This window comes from Schistocerca nitens, chromosome 2 (genome assembly GCF_023898315.1).
Source record: "Schistocerca nitens isolate TAMUIC-IGC-003100 chromosome 2, iqSchNite1.1, whole genome shotgun sequence".
In the NCBI taxonomy this organism is placed as follows: Eukaryota; Metazoa; Arthropoda; class Insecta; order Orthoptera; family Acrididae; genus Schistocerca; species Schistocerca nitens.
In genome coordinates this window covers 93,062,603-93,085,186 of record NC_064615.1, presented here as the reverse complement: position 1 = coordinate 93,085,186, position 22,584 = coordinate 93,062,603, and the positions used below count along the sequence as shown (strand labels likewise).

Sequence of the window (22,584 nt, the reverse complement as noted above, 5' to 3'; positions counted from 1 at the left end):
TAAATAGCTATGCGTCAGAGGACAGTGCCCGATCCGAAGACGTGTGATGGCCACCTCTTCCCGCCTGAGCAACCGGCAGGAGGAACGCCACGGCCGAGTGGTTGACTTCACCGACCGCAGTTTTTTGGCCGTCACCGCCAGCCATTCGTCCTCCCACAACTGCATGCACTTCCTGTGGAGTGCAGCAATGACTGACTGCAAGGGGATAGGGCACTGGACCACATCCTGCTCTCTGCAGGCCTCCTTGGCAGCCCCATCAGCCTGTACATTGCCCCATATGCCGACATGACCAGGCACCCAGCAGAAGGATACCTCTTTACCCCACTGTTGGAGCAAGTACAGTTGGCCATGTATCAGCTGGACCATCTCCTCAGTCGGGTATAGGTTCTGCAGTGATTGTAAGGCACTAAGAGAATCGCAGCAGAGAAGAAATCGATCGCTCTGAACACGATTCATCTGCTCCAGTGCCTTCAGGATCGCGTGGAGGTCCGCTGCGAAAACGGTATATTCAGCAGGGAGGCGAATTATCAGGGAACACCACATAACAGCCAGGGAAATTCTCCTGTTTGGAGCCATCAGTGTAAACGACAGTGAAACCGTGATGCACATCTAAAATGTTAAAAAACAGTGACTGGAATGTAAAATCTGGCGTGCCATCCTTCTTAAAACGAGTCAAATGTATAATAATTTTGGGTCTCCGGAGGAGCCAAGGTGGAGATCTGCTCCAACCGCGACGTAAAACACGAAGACCAGCCTTAGACATTGCAGCGAGGCAATCCTGTGCGCGAATCCCATAGGGCTGCTTCGTACGTTGCCGGTTATGAAATAACCGTGCCAGAGGAGGCTGAGCAACGGTATGGTATGCAGGTGTGTATGGTGTGGACAAAGTTTTATACGCCTGACGGACCGTAAGTAGCCGTCGCCGCATATGAAGTGGCGGTTCACCAGCCTCTGCACAGAGGCTTGGTATGGGGCTAGTTCGGAATGCCCCAGTGGCCAACCGAAGCCATTTATGGTGGACAGCGTCCCACATCTTTAAGTACGAAGGCCTCGCAGACCCATACACCGTGCACCCATAATCGAGCCGAGATCGCACAAACGCCGTGTAAAAGTTGAGCAGACAAGTCCTGTCAGCTCCCCATGTACTGTGGCTAAGACTTTTTAAAATACGTAAAGCCTGAAGCGACCGCCGTTTCATGTCTTAAAGATGGGGTAACCACGTGAGCCTCGAGTCAAAAATGAGCCCCAGAAATCTCACCGTGTCTGTAAAAGACAGAATAGTATCCCTCAAGCGCAACTCAGGAAAGGTGAAAATCGAACGAGAACGGTTAAAAAGAACACATACAGACTTCTCGGTGGAAAACTTAAATCCACTCTTCAGCGCCCAGTCATCCAAACGCCTAATCGTAAGTTGCAACTGACGAGTTGTCGTTGCAAGGCTTGAAGAAGAGCAGAACAAAGAGAAATCATCCACAAACAAAGAACACTGGACAGGACTTTTCACTATGGACGTTATGCTATTAATAGCGATGGCAAAGAGAGTCACACTTAAAACGCTACTCTGAGGGACACCATTCTCCTGCTCAAAGCGATCAGACAGGACGTCACCAATTCGGTATCTAAAATATCGTGGCGAGAGGAAAGACTGAATAAAAAGAGGAAGACAACCACGAAAACCCCATTCGTGAAGCTGCTCCAGGATGAGACGCCTCCAAGTGGTATCGTAGGCCTTCTCGATGTCGAAAAATACACCTAGAAGGTGATGACGGCGGAGGAAAGCTTGTTGTATAGCCGCCTCCAGGAGGGCAAGGTTATCGAAGGTGGAACGAAACCTCCTGAACCCACACTGAAAGCGACTAAGGAGTTGCCGGGATTCTAACATCGAGACAAGGCGGCGGTTGACCATCCGTTCCAAGGTCTTCCCTATGCAACTAGTGGGGGCAATACTACGGTAGCTACTTGGGCTCGTGCGGTCTTTCCCAGGTTTTAAAAAAGGGATTAAAACTGCCTCACGCCACGCGTCAGGAAAGTGACCCGACGCCCAAATGGCATTAAAAAGTGCGAGGAGGATTTCTTTGTTGCGCATTGTGAGGTGCCATAGCATACTGTAATGGATCCTGTCGTGACCAGGGGATGTGTCACGAGCTCCAGACAATGCAGAATCCAGCTCCCACATAGAAAAAGGGCACTTGTAAACTTCATGAGAGGTGGACTGGAAGTTCAGACTACACCTCTCAGCAACCGCTCTATGGCGCTGGAAACCTGGATCCTGACTGGTTGTGGCAGTAACTGCCCAGACTATGGCAGCATATTTTGCGACAATGTCTCGCGGATCTGTGTGGAGAGTGCCATTATGCATTACAGCAGCTATGGGGCACCTCCCTCCTCTGCCAGAAATTCTCCTGATGGTCTCCCACACAATGGAACTTTTGATGGAACGATTAATGGTGTGCAGGAACTTTTGCCACGACCTCTTCTTGCTCTCACGAATAATGCGGCGACAACTTGCCCTCGCCACCCGAAAGGCTGCAAGATTCTCAGCAGTCGGCAGACACTTGAACCGACGCAGAGCCGCACGCCTGGTCCTGATTGCAGAGCGGCATCCGTCACTCCACCAAGGCACAGGTGGCCTTTTCCGGTGGCCTGTGGACTGTGGAATGGATGCTGCAACGGCGTGGTCGACCGTTTTGGTAATATGATCCACCCACACCTCAACATTCGCACAGTGTTCGAATTGGGCCAACTGGCTATAAAGTGTCCAGTCAGCTCCACTGAGCACCCATCGTGGTGGTCTCCTTTCGGGGCCCACGCCATCTGGCAGGTGAATCCAGATGGGAAAATGATCACTGCCGTGCAAGTCAGCGACCACTTCCCAGTGAGCACTGGCGGCAAGAGCTGGAGAGCAAAGCGAGAGATCAATGGCAGAGAACGACCCGGTCGCCGTGCAGAAATGAGTACTCTGACCTCCACTGAGTAAGTAGGCACAGGATGACAGAAGAAGCCTCTCAATTGCTCTACCCCTGGGGTAGAGCCCCAAAGCACATTGTGGGCATTAAAATCACCACAAAGAATGAATGGCTGGGGGAGCTGTGTGAGAAGGTCGGTGAGGGCCGCTTCATTAAGAGCATCATGTGGGGGCAAGTAAAGTGAACATACAGTCAATGGATGACGCACGTGCACGGACACAGCGACGGCCTGTAGAGTCGTAGTAAGTGAGAGAGGCGGGGAGTGGTAGTCCGTCCTGACGAAAATACCGACGCCTCCTCTAGCTCTCTCTCCACGCAGGTCGTCCTTTTTGTGGAGTGTATAGCCTCGTATCTCAGGGGAGTATGATGGATGGAAATACGTCTCCTGGAGACAGAGACACAGTGGTCTACCCTGCGATTTTAGACGAAGTTCCTCCACATGCGTCCTGAACCCTTGCAAGTTCCACTGAAGTATGAGAGCAATCTATGATGGGGGTAGCACCTTCATCCTGTCTCTCCGACGGGACGGGGAGACTGCAGCAGGTGGAGGGGCAGGTGTGGGACTTGATGATTGCCCCACACATACATCGTACTCCAACTCTGGGGAAGAGTCAGAGGAAGCCTCACGGAAAACCACATCTGCATGGTCAGACGGTTTACTACGGGATTTGACCCGCTGTTGCTGCTGTATGGGAGCTTTCTGCGGTTTGGTGGGCTTTGGGGGAGCTGTTGTGGGAGTGGTAATGGCTGTACTGGGCTTCGGAACATCCTCAGCTGTTGGAGGCGTCAGGGGCTGGCCCAAGTTCGCCACTGTACCTTTGTCTGCCATTCGAATAGGGGCTACTGGCTCAAACACTGGCTGCGTTGCAAGTGCACTGACAGCTGCAGGTATTAGTGCCAACACGCACCACCTCTGTCTGTGTGGAGGCATCGACTTTTGGAGTAGGCTTCTGAACCAGGGAGGTAAAAGATGTAGCAAAGGTGGGAGGTTGCATCGACTTAAAGATCTTCTTGGCCTCACCATAGGGGATACGCTTGGTTGTTTTTATTTCCTGGACTTTGCGTTCCTCTAAAAATATTCGGCAGTCCCTACTCCAAACAGGGTGGTTCCCAGAGCAATTGATACATTTGGCTGGAGAGGAGCAACCAACTCCGTCATGAGCAGCTGTACCACAGTTGCCACAAGTCGCGTCGCCTTTGCATCCTAAGGTGGTATGCCCAAAACGCTGGCATTTGAAACAGCGCATTGGGGTCGGGAAATAAGGCCTCACACTAAGGCGAAGGAAGCCAGCTTTAACATGTTCGGGAAGTTTAGTGCCACTGAAGGTCAGAATAAAGGAGTCGGATTTGACAAGATTGCCATCAACCCTCCTCATGATACGTTGAACATCAACGATACCTGCCGGAGCCCACTCACGTTGCAGTTCTTCCTTGGGAATATCAGCTAGATCCCGGCATGTCACAACACCTTTGCTATAGTTCAAGGTGCTGTGCAGTTCAGTGTCTATGGCATACTCTCCAAGGCATTTAGCAGATTGGAGGTTAGTTGCTTGCTGAGAAGTGGAAGTTTCCACGAGCAAGGTCCCATTACGTAAGCGCTTCGCCGATTTTAAAGAGCCACATATTCCCTCCAATCCCTTTTGTATATAGAAGGGCGAAACCTTCTCGAAACTACCCTCCTTCCGTTTCACAATGAGAAACACATTCGGATCACAAGAATGCATTCTGTTACCTAAGACTGGACTTTGTAAAGAAGCGCCGGAGTCAGGGGGACTGACTGCACGGGTCCTCTTAAGAGACTGGGTGTTAGAACCTTCCAGCGGCCCACCCTTTCCGCTGGGAGGAAGAAAAGAAGATTTCGAAGGATCCATCGCGGTCCCACGAGCAGCTAGGGAACTACAAGTTCACCTAGACAGAGCCCCGCGTGCCTAGGTAAGCCTTATACAACTGAGGTGCGGCAGGTTCCCCAGAGGTTGCCCGCTATCGACTGTTCCACCTCAACAGCCATGCATCTCATCGGCGCGCAGCACACCTTGAGATTGAGGTTTTTTTTTATAGAGGTTTATTCCATCCTCGCGATCCGGGCGGTCAAGCCAAGATCCCCATTCCCTGAGACACACAACGTTCCACCGCCGCGCCGCACGGTGGTCGCTCAAGTATGCTCAGAGGTTACGGTGACAGAGGACTGGCGGCGCTTACCAGTCCCCAGCTCAGGCACCCCGGGGTCGCCAAGCCCATACCCAGCAAATGAATGCTGAGCCCCTGGGGGCGTGGGAGGTGGACCACATGGAGCATTAGGATGTGAAGGTCGTCCACAATCACGACACGTGGTGCTGGCAGTGCATCAGGAGGACATATGTCCAAACTTCCAGCAATGGAAGCATCGCATGGGGGTGGGACATAGGGCATGACATCGCTCTGGTAGATCATGACCTTCACCTTCAAAGGCAAGCAGTCAGCCTCAAAGGCCAGGATGAAGGCACCGGTAGCGACCCTATTATCTTTGGACCCCCTAAAGACACGACGGACAAAGTGCACACCTCGTCGTGCCAGGTTCTCCCGTAGCTCGTCATCAGACTGTAGCACAAGATCTTTATGAAAGATAATCCCCTGGACTAAATTTAAGGACTTATGGGGAGTGACATGAACGGGGATGTCACCGAGCTTCTCATAGGCGAGTAACGCCCGTGACTGTGCAGATGAAGCTGCTTGTATCAAAATAGCCCCGCTCCTCATTTTGGAAACAGATGCCACTTCCCCAAACTTATCTTCAAGATGGTGAACAAAGAAGAGAGGCTTAGTCCCCAAAAACGAATCCCCATCGGTTCTGCTGCACACTAGGTATCGCGGTGAATACGGCTCCTGTCTGTCCGCAGCCCTACGTTCCTCCCATGGCGTGGCTAGGGAAGGGAACGATTTGGGGTTATATGTCACAGCATTAAATTCTGTCTTACCGCGCTTAGAGACGTTGGCGGTCGTGCGACCACCGGATTGAGACTTCACCCGCTTCATTGCGGGGCATCCGCCCCGATGCCACCCACTCCGACCAGGGGCTCTCCCCACGGGCGCCACCCAGCCACAGCAAAGGCCACAGCAAAGGCCACCTGGCAGGATGGCCGTTGCCGGGAGTCCTAATGCCCCAGAGAGACGGGCATCTACTCCTTGGCTTACGTGGGGAGGTGTCAGCTCAGGCATCGGCAGTACGATCCCTGTGTTGTCAGGGGGCTACAACCTAGAGGGTACATGACGACCCCACCACAACGGGCTGGCTACCGTGCTGGATTTTGGGTGCCATGGGTAGTCCATAGTGACCGTGGGTGCAGATGGTGGCGCACTAAGGGCGTAACTTGCACAATCCATCAGCTGCGTAAGCCCAAAATGAGGGATGGAGGGTGCAGGGACGACGCCAAGGCGATCAAGAGTGCAAAGCTCTTAGGGCACAGAGGACTCATGGGCACCACGTAAGGTGTCCTTCCCCAAAAGGCTCGTACTTCTGTGGAATTTGGAAAAATGGAGGTCAAACCCTAATGGGGACCATCACATTAAGGCCGAAACGTTTGAGACACCTTTTAGTCGCCTCTTACGACAGGCAGGAATACCGCGGGCCTATTCTAACCCCCGAACCCGCAGGGGGATCCGTACTGCTGAAGACAACCTGCAGTCCACAGTAGTTCTCAAAACGGCTGCTGGAAAATGCACGCATTCCGTTCACTCACGAATTCTAATATTTAAAAGGAGACAGCGTAACCTAAATTGAGGAACAACAGTGATACTGCGAGCTTTAGTGCTACATGTGATCGTTTTTGCAGCTTGCGTAGCTGACCTTTATAAAATCAGTTTCTATGTTGGTGAAATGAGCGACTTCAATACAACATACATTCACAGCAATGCTCCTTGCTGAAAGAAGCAGTGGTGCAGAAGCAAGTTGTGACGTAGCAACTGATAAAAACATTCAGCGGTGAAAAATCTTTATAGGTAAATTGGTGAAAGTTAAGAATCATTCCTGTCAGCAACAGTAAACTTGTGAGAGAGGACAATGTCGATTTGTAAGAGTGGCTAAGGGAGCAGGACCTGTACTCTCCTTTGAGTAAAGCCCGACAGAATTAGTGACAATCGCCAGCACCCAGAACCTGAGGTAGCAGATACCTCACTATGCGTATGAAATTCCAGAGACGGACCAGCTATTACCCCTCTACACCCAAGAACTGTATATGTTGTATAAAAGGTGTCGACTAAAATCATACCAAAGGTGGAAGAGGATGTGACGGCAATGCCTGTGGTGCCAGAGGAGTCACTGTCCTGTGAAGTAAACGAAGACAAGAAACAAAGGCTCCTGATGCAAGGTTTGTAGGAGCTTGGTTGGTTGGTTGGTTTGGGGGATCAAAGGAATTGGTTGGTTTGGGGGATCAAAGGGACCAGACTGCTACGGTCATCGGTCCCTTTTTCCAAAAAAAATTAAAACCGCCCAAAGAGAATAAAAAGCAAACAGCAGGAAAGACGTCAGACGACACAGGACGAAAAAGACGCCGACAGAGATCAGACAAAACAAAGTAAAACACACAGAGTGTGACGGTGGTTGGCCGACCATAGAGAAAAAAAGAGGAGAAGCCAACCACCAAGATCACATTAAAAACTCAGTTTAAAATCAGAGGCTAAAAACGAGAATCAACGCTAAAAAACAAACACTCAGATTAAACTATAAAAACCCCCTGCCCGAATAAAACGCAAAACTAAGTCCACCATGGCAGAGTCATCTAGTAAAATGGCATGGAGCGTGTCAGGCAGTGCGAACGTCTGCCTGACCACAGCTAAAAGGGGGCAGGCCAACAAAATGTGGGCCACTGTCAAAGCCGCCCCGCAACGACATACAGGAGGGTCCTCCCGGCGCAGTAAATAACTGTGTGTCAGCCGGGAGTGGCCAATGCGGAGCCGACAAAGGACGACTGAGTCCCTGCGGTTGGCGCGCACGGATGACCGCCACACAGTCGTCGTCTCCTTAATGGCACGGAGTTTATTGGGCGTGATCCAATCGCGCCATTCAGCGTCCCAAAGCGCAAAAACTTTTCGGCGGAGGACTGCTCGCAAATCAGTCTCTGGGAGGCCAACATCCAGAGACGGTTGTCTCGTGGCCTCCTTCGCCAGGCGGTCAGCATGTTCATTGCCCGGGATACCGACATGACCGGGGGTCCACACAAAGACCACAGAGCGGCCGCAACGCGCAAGAGTATGCAGAGACTCATGGATAGCCATCACCAGACGAGAACGAGGAAAACACTGGTCGAGAGCTCGTAAACCGCTCAGGGAATCGCTACAGATAACGAAGGACTCACCTGAGCAGGAGCGGATATGCTCTAGGGCACGAAAGATGGCGACCAGCTCAGCAGTGTAAACGCTGCAGCCATCCGGCAAGGAACGTTGTTCGGAATGGTCCCCTAGAGTTAGCGCATAACCGACTCGACCAGCAACCATCGAGCCGTCGGTGTAAACAATGCCAGAGCCCTGATACGTGGCCAGGATGGAATGAAAGCGGCGGCGGAAGGCCTCTGGAGGGACTGAGTCCTTCGGGCACTGTGCCAAGTCGAGCCGAAGGCAAGGGCGACGAACACACCATGGGGGTGTATGCAAAGTAGCCCGGAAAGGAGGTGGAACAGTGAAAACTCGAAGCCCAGAGAGAGGCTCTTTGACGCGGACCGCTATTGTACAACCAGACCGGGGCCGACGTTCTGGCAGACGGACGACCGATCGCGGGAACAGGAGACGATAGTTAGGATGCCCGGGCGAGCTTAGAACATGGGCAGTATAAGCGGCCAGCAAACGTTGGCGTCGGAACCGCAGTGGAGGTACACCTGCCTCCACTAGTACGCTGTCCACAGGGCTGGTGCGGAAAGCACCAGTGGCAAGGCGTATCCCGCTGTGGAGAATTGGGTCCAGCACCCGTAACGCAGATGGGGATGCTGAGCCATAAGCCAGGCTCCCATAATCCAGGCGGGACTGGATGAGCGCCTGGTAGAGCCGTAACAGGGTAGAGCGGTCGGCGCCCCAGCGGGTGTGGCTCAAACAGCGCAGAGCATTGAGATGCCGCCAACATGCCTGTTTGAGCTGCCGGATATGAGGCAGCCAAGTCAACCGGGCATCGAAAACCACCCCCAAAAACCTGTGGGTCTCCACCACAGCAAGCAGTTCGTCGGCAAGATAAAGCTGCGGCTCAGGATGGACTGTTCGGCGCCGGCAGAAATGCATAACGCGGGTCTTGGCTGCCGAAAACTGAAACCCATGCGCTACAGCCCAAGACTGCGCCTTGCGGATAGCGCCCTGTAGCTGACGTTTAACAGCTGCAATGCCAGTAGAGCTGTAATAAAGGCAGAAGTCGTCAGCATACAGGGAAGCGGAGACAGAATTTCCCACGGCTGCAGCAAGCCCGTTAATGGCTATTAAAAACAGACAGACACTTAAAACAGAACCCTGTGGCACACCGTTCTCCTGGACGTGGGAGGAACTATACGAGGCCGCGACTTGCACGCGGAAGGTACGACACGACAGAAAATGGCGGATAAAAATCGGCAGAGGACCCCGAAGACCCCATCCATGAAGCGTAGAAAGGATGTGATGACGCCATGTCGTATCGTACGCCTTCCGCATGTCGAAAAAGACAGCGACCAGGTGCTGACGGCGGGCAAAGGCAGTACGGATGGCCGACTCCAGGCTCACCAGATTGTCGGTGGCGGAGCGGCCTTTACGGAACCCACCCTGAGACGGAGCAAGAAGGCCCCGAGACTCCAGTACCCAATTCAAGCGCCGGCTCACCATCCGTTCAAGCAACTTGCAAAGAACGTTGGTGAGGCTAATGGGACGGTAGCTGTCCACCTCCAGAGGGTTCTTTCCAGGTTTCAAAACGGGGATGACAACGCCTTCCCGCCATTGCGACGGAAACTCCCCCTCGACCCAAAGACGGTTGTAAAGATCGAGAAGGCGCCGCTGGCAGTCCACTGAAAGGTGTTTCAGCATCTGACAGTGGATGCCATCTGGCCCAGGAGCGGTATCAGGGCAAGCAGCTAGGGCACTGCGAAATTCCCACTCACTAAATGGAGCATTGTAAGATTCTAGGTGGTTGGTGCGAAACGAAAGGCTCCGACGTTCCATCCGCTCTTTAATGGAGCGGAAGGCCTGGGGGTAATTCGCAGAGGCGGAACTCATAGCAAAATGCTCTGCTAAGCTATTTGCAATGACGTCGGAGTCAGTACAAACTGCTCCATTCAGTGAGAGCGCAGGGACACTGACTGGTGGCTGATAGCCGTAGACGCGTCGAATCTTGGCCCAGACCTGCGATGGAGTGACATCGAGGCCAATGGTGGACACATACCGCTCCCAGCACTCCTTCTTGCCTTGGCGGATAAGGAGGCGGGCCCGCGCACGCAGCCGTTTGAAGGCGATAAGGTGGTCTATGGAGGGATGTCGCTTGTGACGCTGGAGCGCCCGCCGGCGATCTTTAATCGCTTCAGCGATCTCAGGCGACCACCAAGGCACAGCCCTCCGCCGAGGGGACCCAGAAGAACGGGGAATGGCAGATTCGGCGGCAGTAACGATACCGGTGGTGACCGAATGAACCACCGCATCAATGTCATCAGTAGAGAGAGGCTCAAAAGCGGCAGTGGAGGAGAACAAGTCCCAGTCAGCCTTATTCATAGCCCATCTGCTAGGGCGCCCAGAAGAGTGGCACTGTGGTAGTGACAAAAAGATCGGAAAGTGGTCACTACCACACAGGTCGTCATGCACACTCCATTGGACAGACGGTAAGAGGCTACGGCTACAGATCGAAAGGTCAATGGCGGAGTAGGTGCCATGCGCCACACTGAAGTGTGTGAAGGCACAATCATGTAACAGCGAGAGATCGAGCTGCGACAATAAATGCTCAACGATGGCGCCTCGACCTGTTGCCACTGATCCACCCCACAGAGGGTTATGGGCGTTGAAGTCGCCCAATAGCAAGAAAGGTGGCGGAAATTGGGCGACCAGTGCAGCCAGGACATTCTGCGAGACATCACCATCCGGTGGAATGTAAAGACTGCAGACGGCAACAGCCTGTGGCGTCCACACGCGTACAGCGACAGCCTCTAAAGGCGTCTGGAGAGGGACAGACTCGCTGTGCAGAGTGTGAAGGACATATATGCAGACGCCACCAGACACCCTTTCATAAGCTGCTCGGTTCTTATAATAACCCCGATAGCCACGGAGGGCGGGGGTTCGCATTGCTGGAAACCAAGTTTCCTGGAGAGCAATGCAGAAGAAAGGGTGAAGGCTGAGAAGTTGGCGGAGCTCAGCTAGATGGTGGAAGAAACCACTGCAGTTCCACTGGAGGATGGTATTGGCCATGGCTGGGAAAGGCGTGACGGGACTGGGAAGGCAGATTACGCCGCCGGGGCACCTGCTGCCTCCGATGGAGCACCCGCGCTAGTGCTATTCATGGCGTCTGAGGGACCGTAGAGATCGAGGTCCTCAGCGGACGCCAGAATCTCCACCTCGTCCTCAGACGCAGAGCTGGAAGGTTGCGGTGGGGTGGCTGCCACCGCGAGTTCCTTGGGCTTAGAGCTCCTCTTCTTTGGTTTCTCGCGCTGCTCCTTGGGTTGAACTTGCTGGGAGGGCTTCACCGATTCAGTCTCCGGGACTGAGCAGGATCGTGAAGCCCTTCGACCAGCTGATTGTGGGCACTTACGCCACTGTCTGTCGTCAGCCTTCCCGCTGGTGGAAACCTGGGAAGGGAGGGACCCAAGGGACCCCTTGCGAACGTGATAAGCCAAAGAAGTTGGACACTTCTCCGGCTTAGAAGCATTGACGGACGTCCGTGATGGGGGGGGATGGTGTTGCCCCTGAGGTAGGTGGCGCAGGAGCAACCCGGTGGGTAGAGACCCCCACTGGCAAGGGGGCAGGAGGAGTTGCACCACTTAGCGATCCGGCCGGAAGTCGCGAAACTGATGGGGCGAGCACAGGTGTTGTAGCAGCGGCATAGGAAGACGTCATTCTCAATTGATGTAATCGGTCGTATTTCCTTTTGGCCTCAGTATAAGTCAGTCTGTCCAGGGTCTTATATTCCATGATTTTGCGCTCTTTCTGGTATATTCTGCAGTCTGTCGAGCAAGGTGAATGGTGCTCCCCGCAGTTGACGCAGATGGGAGGCGGGGCACATGGAGTATCGGGATGAGATGGGCGTCCGCAATCTTGACATGTGAGGCTGGAAGTGCAGCGGGAAGACATATGGCCGAACTTCCAGCACTTTAAGCACCGCATCGGGGTAGGGATATAGGGCTTGACGTCACATCGGTAGACCATCATCTTGACCTTTTCAGGTAACGTATCACCCTCGAAGGCCAAGATGAAGGCACCGGTAGCAACCTGATTGTCCCTCGGACCCCGATGAACGCGCCGGATGAAATGAACACCTCTACGTTCTAAGTTGGCGCGCAGTTCGTCATCAGACTGCAAAAGGAGGTCCCTATGGAAAATAACACCCTGGACCATATTTAAACTCTTATGCGGTGTGATCGTAACAGCAACATCCCCCAACTTGTCACAAGCAAGTAACCGCCGTGACTGGGCAGAGGATGCCGTTTGTATCAGGACCGATCCAGAGCGCATTTTTGACAAACCCTCCACCTCCCCAAACTTGTCCTCTAAATGCTCGACGAAGAACCGAGGCTTTGTGGAGAGAAAAAACTCCCCATCAGCTCTCGTACAAACTAAGAATCAGGGCGAATATCTGCTACTGCCATCCTGAGATTTACGTTCCTCCCACGGCGTGGCCAGAGAGGGGAACGTTTTCGGATTGTAATTTTCAGTATTAAATTGAGCCCGAGAACGCTTAGAGACTGCTGACGGCTGGCCGCCAGCGAGAAATGATGTACCACGCTTCATTGCGGGTCATCCGCCCTGATGCCACCTACTCCGACCAAGGGCCCTCCCACGGGCGCCACCCAGCCACAGCAAAGGCCACCTGGCAGGATGGCCATTGCCGGGAGTCCCGATGCCCCAGGGAGATGGGCATCTACTCCTTGGCATACGTGGGAAGGTTACGGCGCAGGCATCAGTAGAGCGATCCCTGTGTTGTCAGGGGGCTACAACCAAGAGGGTACATGGCGGCCCCACCACAACATACTGGCTACCGTGCTGGATCTTAGGTGCAAAACTGACCAAGGTCGTCGTCGCAGATAAAAGAAACACTGCAGAGTGCAGCGTGGTAATCGCCCAAGAGATCGAAAACGAGCGGGACACCATTGCAACGACGAGAAAGCCGGCTAAAGGTCTAATTGCACGACGGATACAGTGCACCATGTAAGGCGCCCTTCCCCAATTGGCTCGCTCTTCGGAATAATTTAGGAAGATGGAGGTCAAACCCGAGAGGGGACCATCACAGAAGGCCGAAACATTTGAGACTCATTTTAGTCGCCTCTTACGACAGGCAGGAATACCGCGGGCCGATTCTTACCCCCGTACCCGCAGGGGGGTGGTAATACTTCTTTATGCACCACCTACAATTTTAGACCCACTAACACGCAGCAGCAATAAACAGGCCACGCACTGTAGCATCTAGATTTTAAGGACATGATGGTCTAGGATGAAACTTCAAACTACGTACAAAACGTTTGTCACTCAGGTACCTTCAATGTTGCACATCTCCTGAAGGTTGATTTAATAAGGCCCCCAGCTCCAGAACAGATAAATTTTAGTTGTTTCTGTCCTTACGCGATTCCATGTAATGTTATTGTACTTTGTTGAAAACTAACGCCCATGGTCGAGTCGGTCAAGTGCTTCATGAGGCGCACTGCAGAGTCAAGTTTGTGGAACACCTTTTAGATGCTCCTTACGGAGTGCACTGAGTGCAATCACGTGGTCCTCCTTACGTTTAGACACCTACATAAGAGGGACGTGCGTGAGCAGTCGGGTGGTCTGTCTTCCATCACGCTGCTACCCGGTACCTCATGGGCCTCCGCAACACAATATATCCCGTTAGCGGAGCTAATCTCTTAAATAGTGGACGTTTTGCGCCCACACCATTCCAGTATGCCAGTACTCATTTAAGAACATAAATATTCGGCATCGCTTTCTGCGTGTATACCCCACACTCCTCGACAATGTGTATTTGTGGTTGGAGTTCACGGGCAATCAGCGGCGAAGTTATTTATCAACGCCCTTAAACATGTAGGAACATACTAACGAGGATGAAATAATTAAACATTGTCACAATATGCGGTAATACAATAAACTGACACTCATTCGGATCTCTCTTATTTTGACCCACATACAACATCTCACTAGCCGTAACGGAAGTTAAGAAAAACTGAATGGTGCTTCATATCGGATTAAAATGTACCTCTATCTATATTAGAGAAAATAATGACACAGGGAAACGTAACTGGCTGAACACTTACAGAAAACTTGGGTGGACTAGTCACCGTATTAACACTTTCAGAACTCCTCCTGAAACGTCTGAAGAACAAGTTGAACCCATCACAAAACTTACAAACTCACCAGAGACACTTGCGTCTTGTCGCGGCAAGAAGAGGCCATGGATTACAATGCCACAACTGCTGGGAGTAAGGTGGAAACAGTGATCAGAAAGTTCTGAATAATCAACAGTCTTATTCCAACTAATGTCAGTACTAGACTATTGGCTGTCAACATGTAAAAACTCGCGACGGAAACATTAAATGGAATATTGCTATTAACGCTTCCCCAGAAACGCATATGATCATTTCGTCTAAAATAATTAAATGTTGATGACGTGTAGGTCTGTTTCAGAAAATAACGGTATTATATTACGATGCGTCCCCACTAGCAATAATGAGTGACCCGCAGTCGAACAGCCGACCCGAGCGGAACGCTGCTCTCTGCACCTGGCGTAGCTGCCCGGCTGATAGCTCCTCGGAGTGGTCACAAATAAGATGCAATTTGCGTAGCTGCCGGTGACGCTCTCCTGAGCGGCACGAGCTAGCGCAAGCCGCTTAACGCTTCCGGGCGCTAAGTGGCAAGCGTTTCAGCTCAACTTCCTGCACCTTCGGTTGCAAATCTCCCCAGCGGGACTCTCCAGTTCTTTGGCAGTGTCCGGGGCCCGTTCATGTCGGCCCCGCGCACTGTAGGCCGCTCTCTTCTACCCGCTGTTGCGCCGCGCATTGCACACTTTTCAGATAGGTCGCAGGGACCCTCTCTTCCGTAGGGACACGTTACACCGCACTTTCGCCGAAAAAGCTAATATTGTCGTTTCGTAAAAGAGCAAAATTGTCGCTCATCCTTCCCTATCCAAATAAAATTCCTCCAAACAGCAAAGATGTCCGATCTTTCCCGTGCTTCCCCACCAATTACCCGCAGCAAAGCTGCAGCCCAAGAGCCGGAAATGCCGGTTACTCCCGCCACCATTTCCGTCCCACTGTCAACCTTTCAAGAGCAGGTTGCCTTGAAGGACAAGCAGATTGCGGAACAGCAAGAGCTGATCGCAGAGCTGATGGGCAGTGAACACATGCAGGCAGCAACACCCACACCACACACACAGGCGCCTGCTGAAAAGTCGAAGTACATGCCCTCTCTTTCACCTCTGGCGGCCCAGGCACCAACGGAACCGGAGCCAGAGCCGACGGAGGACACAGCTAACACTGAAGAAGACGGACCGTGGCAGCAGATCGATCCGTGACGTCAACAGCCGGCAAACACACGAACAAGTGAGCCCACAAACTCTTGAGGCAACGGCCGAGTGCAGTTGTCAACTCCAACGATACCGCAAATTAGCAACGAAGGCAACACAGGGACCAACATGAACAACCCTGCGTCTGCAGCACACACACACACACACACACACACACACACACACACACACACACACACACACACACACACACACACACACACACACACACACACACACACACACACACAGACAGAAGGTGCTACGCAGAACCCAAACAATACCGCGACCGGCTTCCCACCAGTCATCATACACAACTACGGAGACCTCGGTCTCCTAAACAAGGAATTTAATAAGAAACACAACCCCACAACATACGACTCTAAGCTCACCTGGGAACACGCTGCACTGTACGTGGCGAACAAGTCACATTACTCGAATCTACTGGACTTTTTCAAAGAAAGGAAGGTAGAGCACTTCACGTACAGAACAGTCCTTGAAAGGACATAGCAGTACGTGATAAAGGGGATAGATTCACGAACTCCGACCGACACAGTACACGAAGAAATCTCCGCTCTCGGGTGGGAGTGGATTCGGGTAAACCGAATGTCAGTTCGGCACAGCAAAACCGTCGCGTAACTACATGGCGGAATTGGCCGACACGTCCAAGTCCCGCGACCTGTTGTTGTTTCTTCACATGGTCGTCAATGTAGAGATCTACACCACGCCGCGCACCCCCCAATAATGCCATAACTGCAAGAGCTTTGTGCACGCGGGTATAAGACGTGGTCTCGCTCCCCGCTGCCGTATTTGCGCTGGCGGTCACACGACTGAACACTGCAAACTCCCCATACAGCACCTGGCAAGTGCGTGAACTAGGCTGCTGCCCATCCGGCAAACTACAGGGGGTGCAGTGCTTACAAAGCAGCTCTGAGGCGCAACATAGCCAAACACGCTAAACCTACCGCCATCACAGTTCCGAAACGGCCCCGCACCCAGTAAGAAGTGGAGTATCCTTCGCTGGAGTGGTCGCTGGCAGCCCCAGCAGCGCGGGACGGTCAGAGGAGCCCAGAGCTCTGGACACGTACAACAAACACCCCAAGCAACAGACACACTACAGACAAACAACACCTAACACCACACCAGCACCGGGCACACCACACGACACCAGCAATATCACCACCCTACCCCCAGAGATCGCGGACTGCAGCCCACCACAGGCTACAGAAGACGCACCAATACAGGGACGACAACAACGCCAGCGGAGGAGGAACAGGAGGAACAGGAGGAACACGACCACGCCACCGCAAGTACACAGACAACAGGACACCAACACGACAACCCACACAACACACCCAACACACCCACTCACCACAGAGAACACAGGCGCCCGTAACTGTCACACAAACAGCCGATACACAGGCCAGCCCTCACCAGACGTCAACACAGGAACAAGCGGCCGCCAACAAGACCAACACCGAGGGGGCGACAAGACCAACATTATGTCAACATTCCAGAGAATAATGGAAACATTATTCCCCGGACGCACGACCACGGAAATAGTCACGAAGATTATGGGGTGTGTCTCAGAACTCTTCATGCAGTTCATGTCGAGCACGCTTAACTGGACTAGCTTCCAAGCCACTATCACACCACTTATTACACTACTACATGGATAATACACCACACCAGGCCCGAAACGCAGACGCTAACACCAACTCACAGATCCTGTTTTGGAATGCCAACGGGATCGCAAGCAAAAACCCGAAATGGCCGCGTTCATGGAGCGAAAGGGTATCCGAATCGTTCTTGTGAACGAAACACTGCTTACGCCTCGCAAACAACATCCCAGGGTATTTTGTCTATCGTACCGACCGAGCGGATGGCAGGAATGGAGGCGGCAAGGCAATCATCATACACAGACATTGAACACACGAACATCGAGCTCCCAGCGCTTGAAAGACTAGAGGCCACGGCCGTCAGGGTCAAGTTCAACGGAGCCAACTCCTCACTGGTATCGATATACAATCTTCCTAAAAACATAGTAACACGCGATGTCAGCACAGTACTCAATATAGCACAGCGGGTTAAAGCCGCTGGAGACCTAAACGCGAAACACCCGTATTGGAATTCACGTATACGATCCTCCAACGGCAATAAACTGTACGAAGACGCACTAGGCCGAAATTACATTATACTTGTGCCGGACGTTCCCACGTTCGTGCCTACACCGGCTCGACGTAGGCCAGACGTGCTAGACGTAGCCCTCATAAAGGGCTGGACTCAGACCACATGCCTGTAATACTGCACATGGAAGAAACACGGCACGACATCGAACCACGCAGGATGCTTAACTACAAGCGCGCGAATTGGACACTGTTCCTTGAAACACTTGATAGTCGCATTCCTGACACCCACGAAATTAATAACACAGCAAATCGATGGACCTGTGGAGGCTCTCTCAACTGCCGTCCAAGACGCACTGACTGACGCCATTCCATTTACAACACCAAGACAACTCTCGACGGCCCTGCCCAGGAGATCCTGGGCGTTATCTCAATGAGGAACCACCTCAAGAGATACTGGCAGCGAACCATGCGCCCGTTCTATAAACTGCACGTCAACAGACTCCAGGGCATAATACGGGATAAAATACATTCAGAAACGAGCAATGGGGACAGAAACTCGCTGGGCTGGATACCACACGTCCTGGCGTGTGGCAGCTGGCCAGACACTTCACCAGGGAGAAACATTACGTTCCCACGTTACAAGGACCAGACGGCCCAGCCTACTCCGCGACGGAGAAGGCAGAGCTTATGGCCACAACACTTGAAGCGTCTTTCATGCAGAATCCAGTTCCTCAGACCCAGTGTTCACATTTGAAACGGACCAGGAGGTTACACGACTTGTAGCCCAGCTTTCGCGCAACGAAATTAGACGTACTAGCACAAATGAAATCACATTGGCTATCAAGCACACCAACGCTAGAGAATCCCCTGGTCCTGATGGCATTCAAAACCGTGTCCTCAAGGTGTTCACGGATAAAGCCGTAGAATACCTCACACACTGAACGAATGTCATCCTGAAACACTAACACTTCCCTGACTTTTGGAAGGCGGCCAAGGTCCTGATGTTCAGGAAGCCAGGGAAAGACCACTCCCTCCCACAAAATTACCGACCCATCAGTCTGCTGTGTTCGCTCAGCAAGATTGTTGAGAAGGTAATATTAAAACGTATCACTAGGCATTGCATCGCTAATGACACCGTAAGACCGGGGCAATTCGGCTTTGGGAATCACCAATCGACAACGCAACTACTACCCCGCGTAGTCGAACATATAACACACGGCTACAACTTGAACAAAGCCACAAGGGGCCGTGTTCCTGGACATCGAAAAGGCTTTCTACTGTCTCTGGCACAACGGAGTTATACGCGACCTAAGCGAACGTGGTTTCCCGGACGGACTCGTACGTCTCATACACTCATATCTAACGAACAGATGTTTCAACACTAACGTGCAGGATAAACAATCAACACAACCCGGTATCCAAGCTGGAGAACCCAAAGGAAGCATACTAGGGCCCATCTTGTTTAACCTGTACATTAATGACTTCCCAGCAACACAAACACGACGTTAGCAGTCTACGCGGATGACACCGCCATCCTTGCCCAAGATTGGAAACCGCCGAACATCAATTCACCAATACGTACAGCACTCAAAATAGCTGAGCCTTGGTTGGAGCGATGGCGTATTAAAGTAAACGTCGACAAGGGCAAAGCAGTTCTGTTCACACGCAGACCGAAACTACTGCGCAAACATCAACACTGTAGACCAATAACACTACATACACGCCAAATTCGTTTCCGGGAGAAAGTCTCTTGGTGTCTGGCTGGACTGGAAACTTACATGGGGGGACCACATCGAACACGTTGCCTACCGAGCGTACGCGAGGCTCCAACAGCTCTACACAATGCTCAACAGGGAAAGCACACTGAATGGGAGGGTGTCTAGGTCCATATACGTTACACCGATTAGACCTCTGATGACGTACGCAGCTCAGGTCTGGGGATATGCAGCTCCTACACGACTGCGCCGCCTGCAGATCGTACAGAACAAGGTGCTACGAATCATTAGCAACGCTGCACGCCACACACGCACCGTGGACCTTCACCATGGATACCGCCTTGATACCCTAAAGGAAGTATTCAAGAAACACGCCACACGACTATACAGGAACTCGAGACAATGGAAGAAGCGTTTCATCCTCACTCTGGGAAACTACGATCACAACCATAGGAGGAAGCACAAGCGGCCAAAGACACTGCTAGCCAACTATGGTTAACATACGCAAACAATCGACAAACGTGTGCAAGCCCCTGCATATCAGAAACACTGACTGGTAACTACCATCTGCTATTACAGCCGACTAACAGGCCACAGCAGGGACACCGACGAGCTCGCCCACAGACGCACAAACAATTCGCCAACATTCACTCACACTGTGCTTCCGGTATATGACCTATTGGACGCAAGATCTATAGTAAACCTAACTGTTGCAGGTTGTTGACGCTGAACGAGGACTCAGTACCAGCACCCAGCGCCAGCTGCCGAGCAGCACAACCGTACAACGTCAGGGTATCAACATGCATGATAGTTACTACTAACAAACCGTATCCTTGCACGACCTATCGCAGGCAGCAAGACAACCGCTACTGCTCTTACCACCCGATCTAACTATAGCAGAGGTTTTTTCCCCTTGGTTCTTGCCTTGGCACTTTTTTTCCTCTGCCCTTTAAACCGCTACCCTTAGTTCAATTTCGACCCAATGTATCTCCAGATGAGCGCGTATTAATGGTTAACCCTAACCAGACGTACGCAAACATCGCAGTACCCACATCCTGCGACACCTCATTTTAGTGAATACTAACCCTTATGCAGAGATGGCAGTAGACCTATTGTGTTGGCCATCATGCCGGTGTGGGCGTGCAGGGGCTCCACCACTTGTTAAAAAAAATAGCAATAATGAACCGGACGCACTGTCATACAACTTGGTAGCCACTCAGCAAATACGCCCGAGGTGATATTTGAGCTGGTTTGGTGACTTTGCACTCAGTTTGAATGACGTCACAACTGTGCCAGCAGCCACATTGCAACTAGAGCGACAAAAGCTCACTGAAACAAGCAAGCGGTGGTTAGCTGCGTATCGAAACCTGTAAGCTTTTCCTGCTGTGAACACAGGATGCAAACCGAGATAAGCGGCGAACCTAGAAACAAACCCATTAACTCTTTCAGAAGTAACACAAAGGAACACCGTTAACTAAATACGCCTTATGTGTGTATAAGCTGAACGAAGAGGACTAAGAAAGGTTAACGAAAAACTTTCAAGAGTATCGTTTCTTGCACCCAGCTGTAACAGCACCAGAATTCAAGCCTAACACACACGCTGGCGGACTCACGTTAGCCACAACCAATAAAGTAAGAAAAAAAAACAAAGATGGAAATACTGTAGTCGGACGGTGGCCAACGCCGTACCCCAACAAAATAGACATGCCGACCTGTGGTCGATGCTGAAGTACTACAAATACACGATGAAAGTGATGATTCTCGCACTAAGTAGCAACAGGTAACAACGTAACAAGATGCGTACACTTTCCTTGAATGTATCATCATAGTAAACCAAATTACGACATGTTCACGAAGCATGCGCCAGACTGTACACTTGCTCGAACACGTCCTTCACGAAACATGTACCCCGGCAACCCCTACAGACGCAAGCTACCGAGGGTTAATTCTAGCAACAGTGAGGCAGCCGTACGGCAACAATTTTCTCCCATAGTCGTCAGATTGTACACATTACAGAGGAGAGAGGGAATCTCTTTCAACTCCACAATGACGCGTAAATTTCACTGACGAACGATAGTCCCACCAATACACTGGTATTATGGTGTTTTAGGTGATAACGGCGATATTTCCGTCGCATTCCGCAAAAACGAGAATATCACAAGACAATTCGTACTGCTAACTGTGAGACACACGAATAATAACTGACTCTCCCATCTACACTCCTGGAAATTGAAATAAGAACACCGTGAATTCATTGTCCCAGGAAGGGGAAACTTTATTGACACATTCCTGGGGTCAGATACATCACATGATCACACTGACAGAACCACAGGCACATAGACACAGGCAACAGAGCATGTACAATGTCGGCACTACTACAGTGTATATCCACCTTTCGCAGCAATGCAGGCTGCTATTCTCCCATGGAGACGATCGTAGAGATGCTGGATGTAGTCCTGTGGAACGGCTTGCCATGCCATTTCCACCTGGCGCCTCAGTTGGACCAGCGTTCGTGCTGGACGTGCAGACCGCGTGAGACGACGCTTCATCCAGTCCTAAACATGCTCAATGGGGGACAGATCCGGAGATCTTGCTGGCCAGGGTAGTTGACTTACACCTTCTAGAGCACGTTGGGTGGCACGGGATACATGCGGACGTGCATTGTCCTGTTGGAACAACAAGTTCCCTTGCCGGTCTAGGAATGGTAGAACGATGGGTTCGATGACGGTTTGGATGTACCGTGCACTATTCAGTGTCCCCTCGACGATCACCAGTGGTGTACGGCCAGTGTAGGAGATCGCTCCCCACACCATGATGCCGGGTGTTGGCCCTGTGTGCCTCGGTCGTATGCAGTCCTGATTGTGGCGCTCACCTGCACGGCGCCAAACACGCATACGACCATCATTGGCACCAAGGCAGAAGCGACTCTCATCGCTGAAGACGACACGTCTCCATTCGTCCCTCCATTCACGCCTGTCGCGACACCACCGGAGGCGGGCTGCACGATGTTGGGGCGTGAGCGGAAGACGGCCTAACGGTGTGCGGGACCGTAGCCCAGCTTCATGGAGACGGTTGCGAATGGTCCTCGCCGATACCCCAGGAGCAAC

The 22,584-nt window shown here is 52.1% G+C and overlaps 1 protein-coding gene across 1 annotated transcript in view; it reads left to right on the top strand.

Annotated features, from left to right (window-relative positions):
- The first annotated feature begins 7,236 nt into the window (after window positions 1–7,236).
- LOC126234851 (uncharacterized) overlaps window positions 7,237–22,584 on the top strand; it is a 35,812-nt gene continuing 20,464 nt past the window's right edge. Inside the window, exon 1 of the mRNA XM_049943593.1 lies at window positions 7,237–7,309. Within this exon, the coding sequence (XP_049799550.1) occupies window positions 7,237–7,309 (73 nt within the window). The remainder of the gene's footprint in view (window positions 7,310–22,584) is intronic.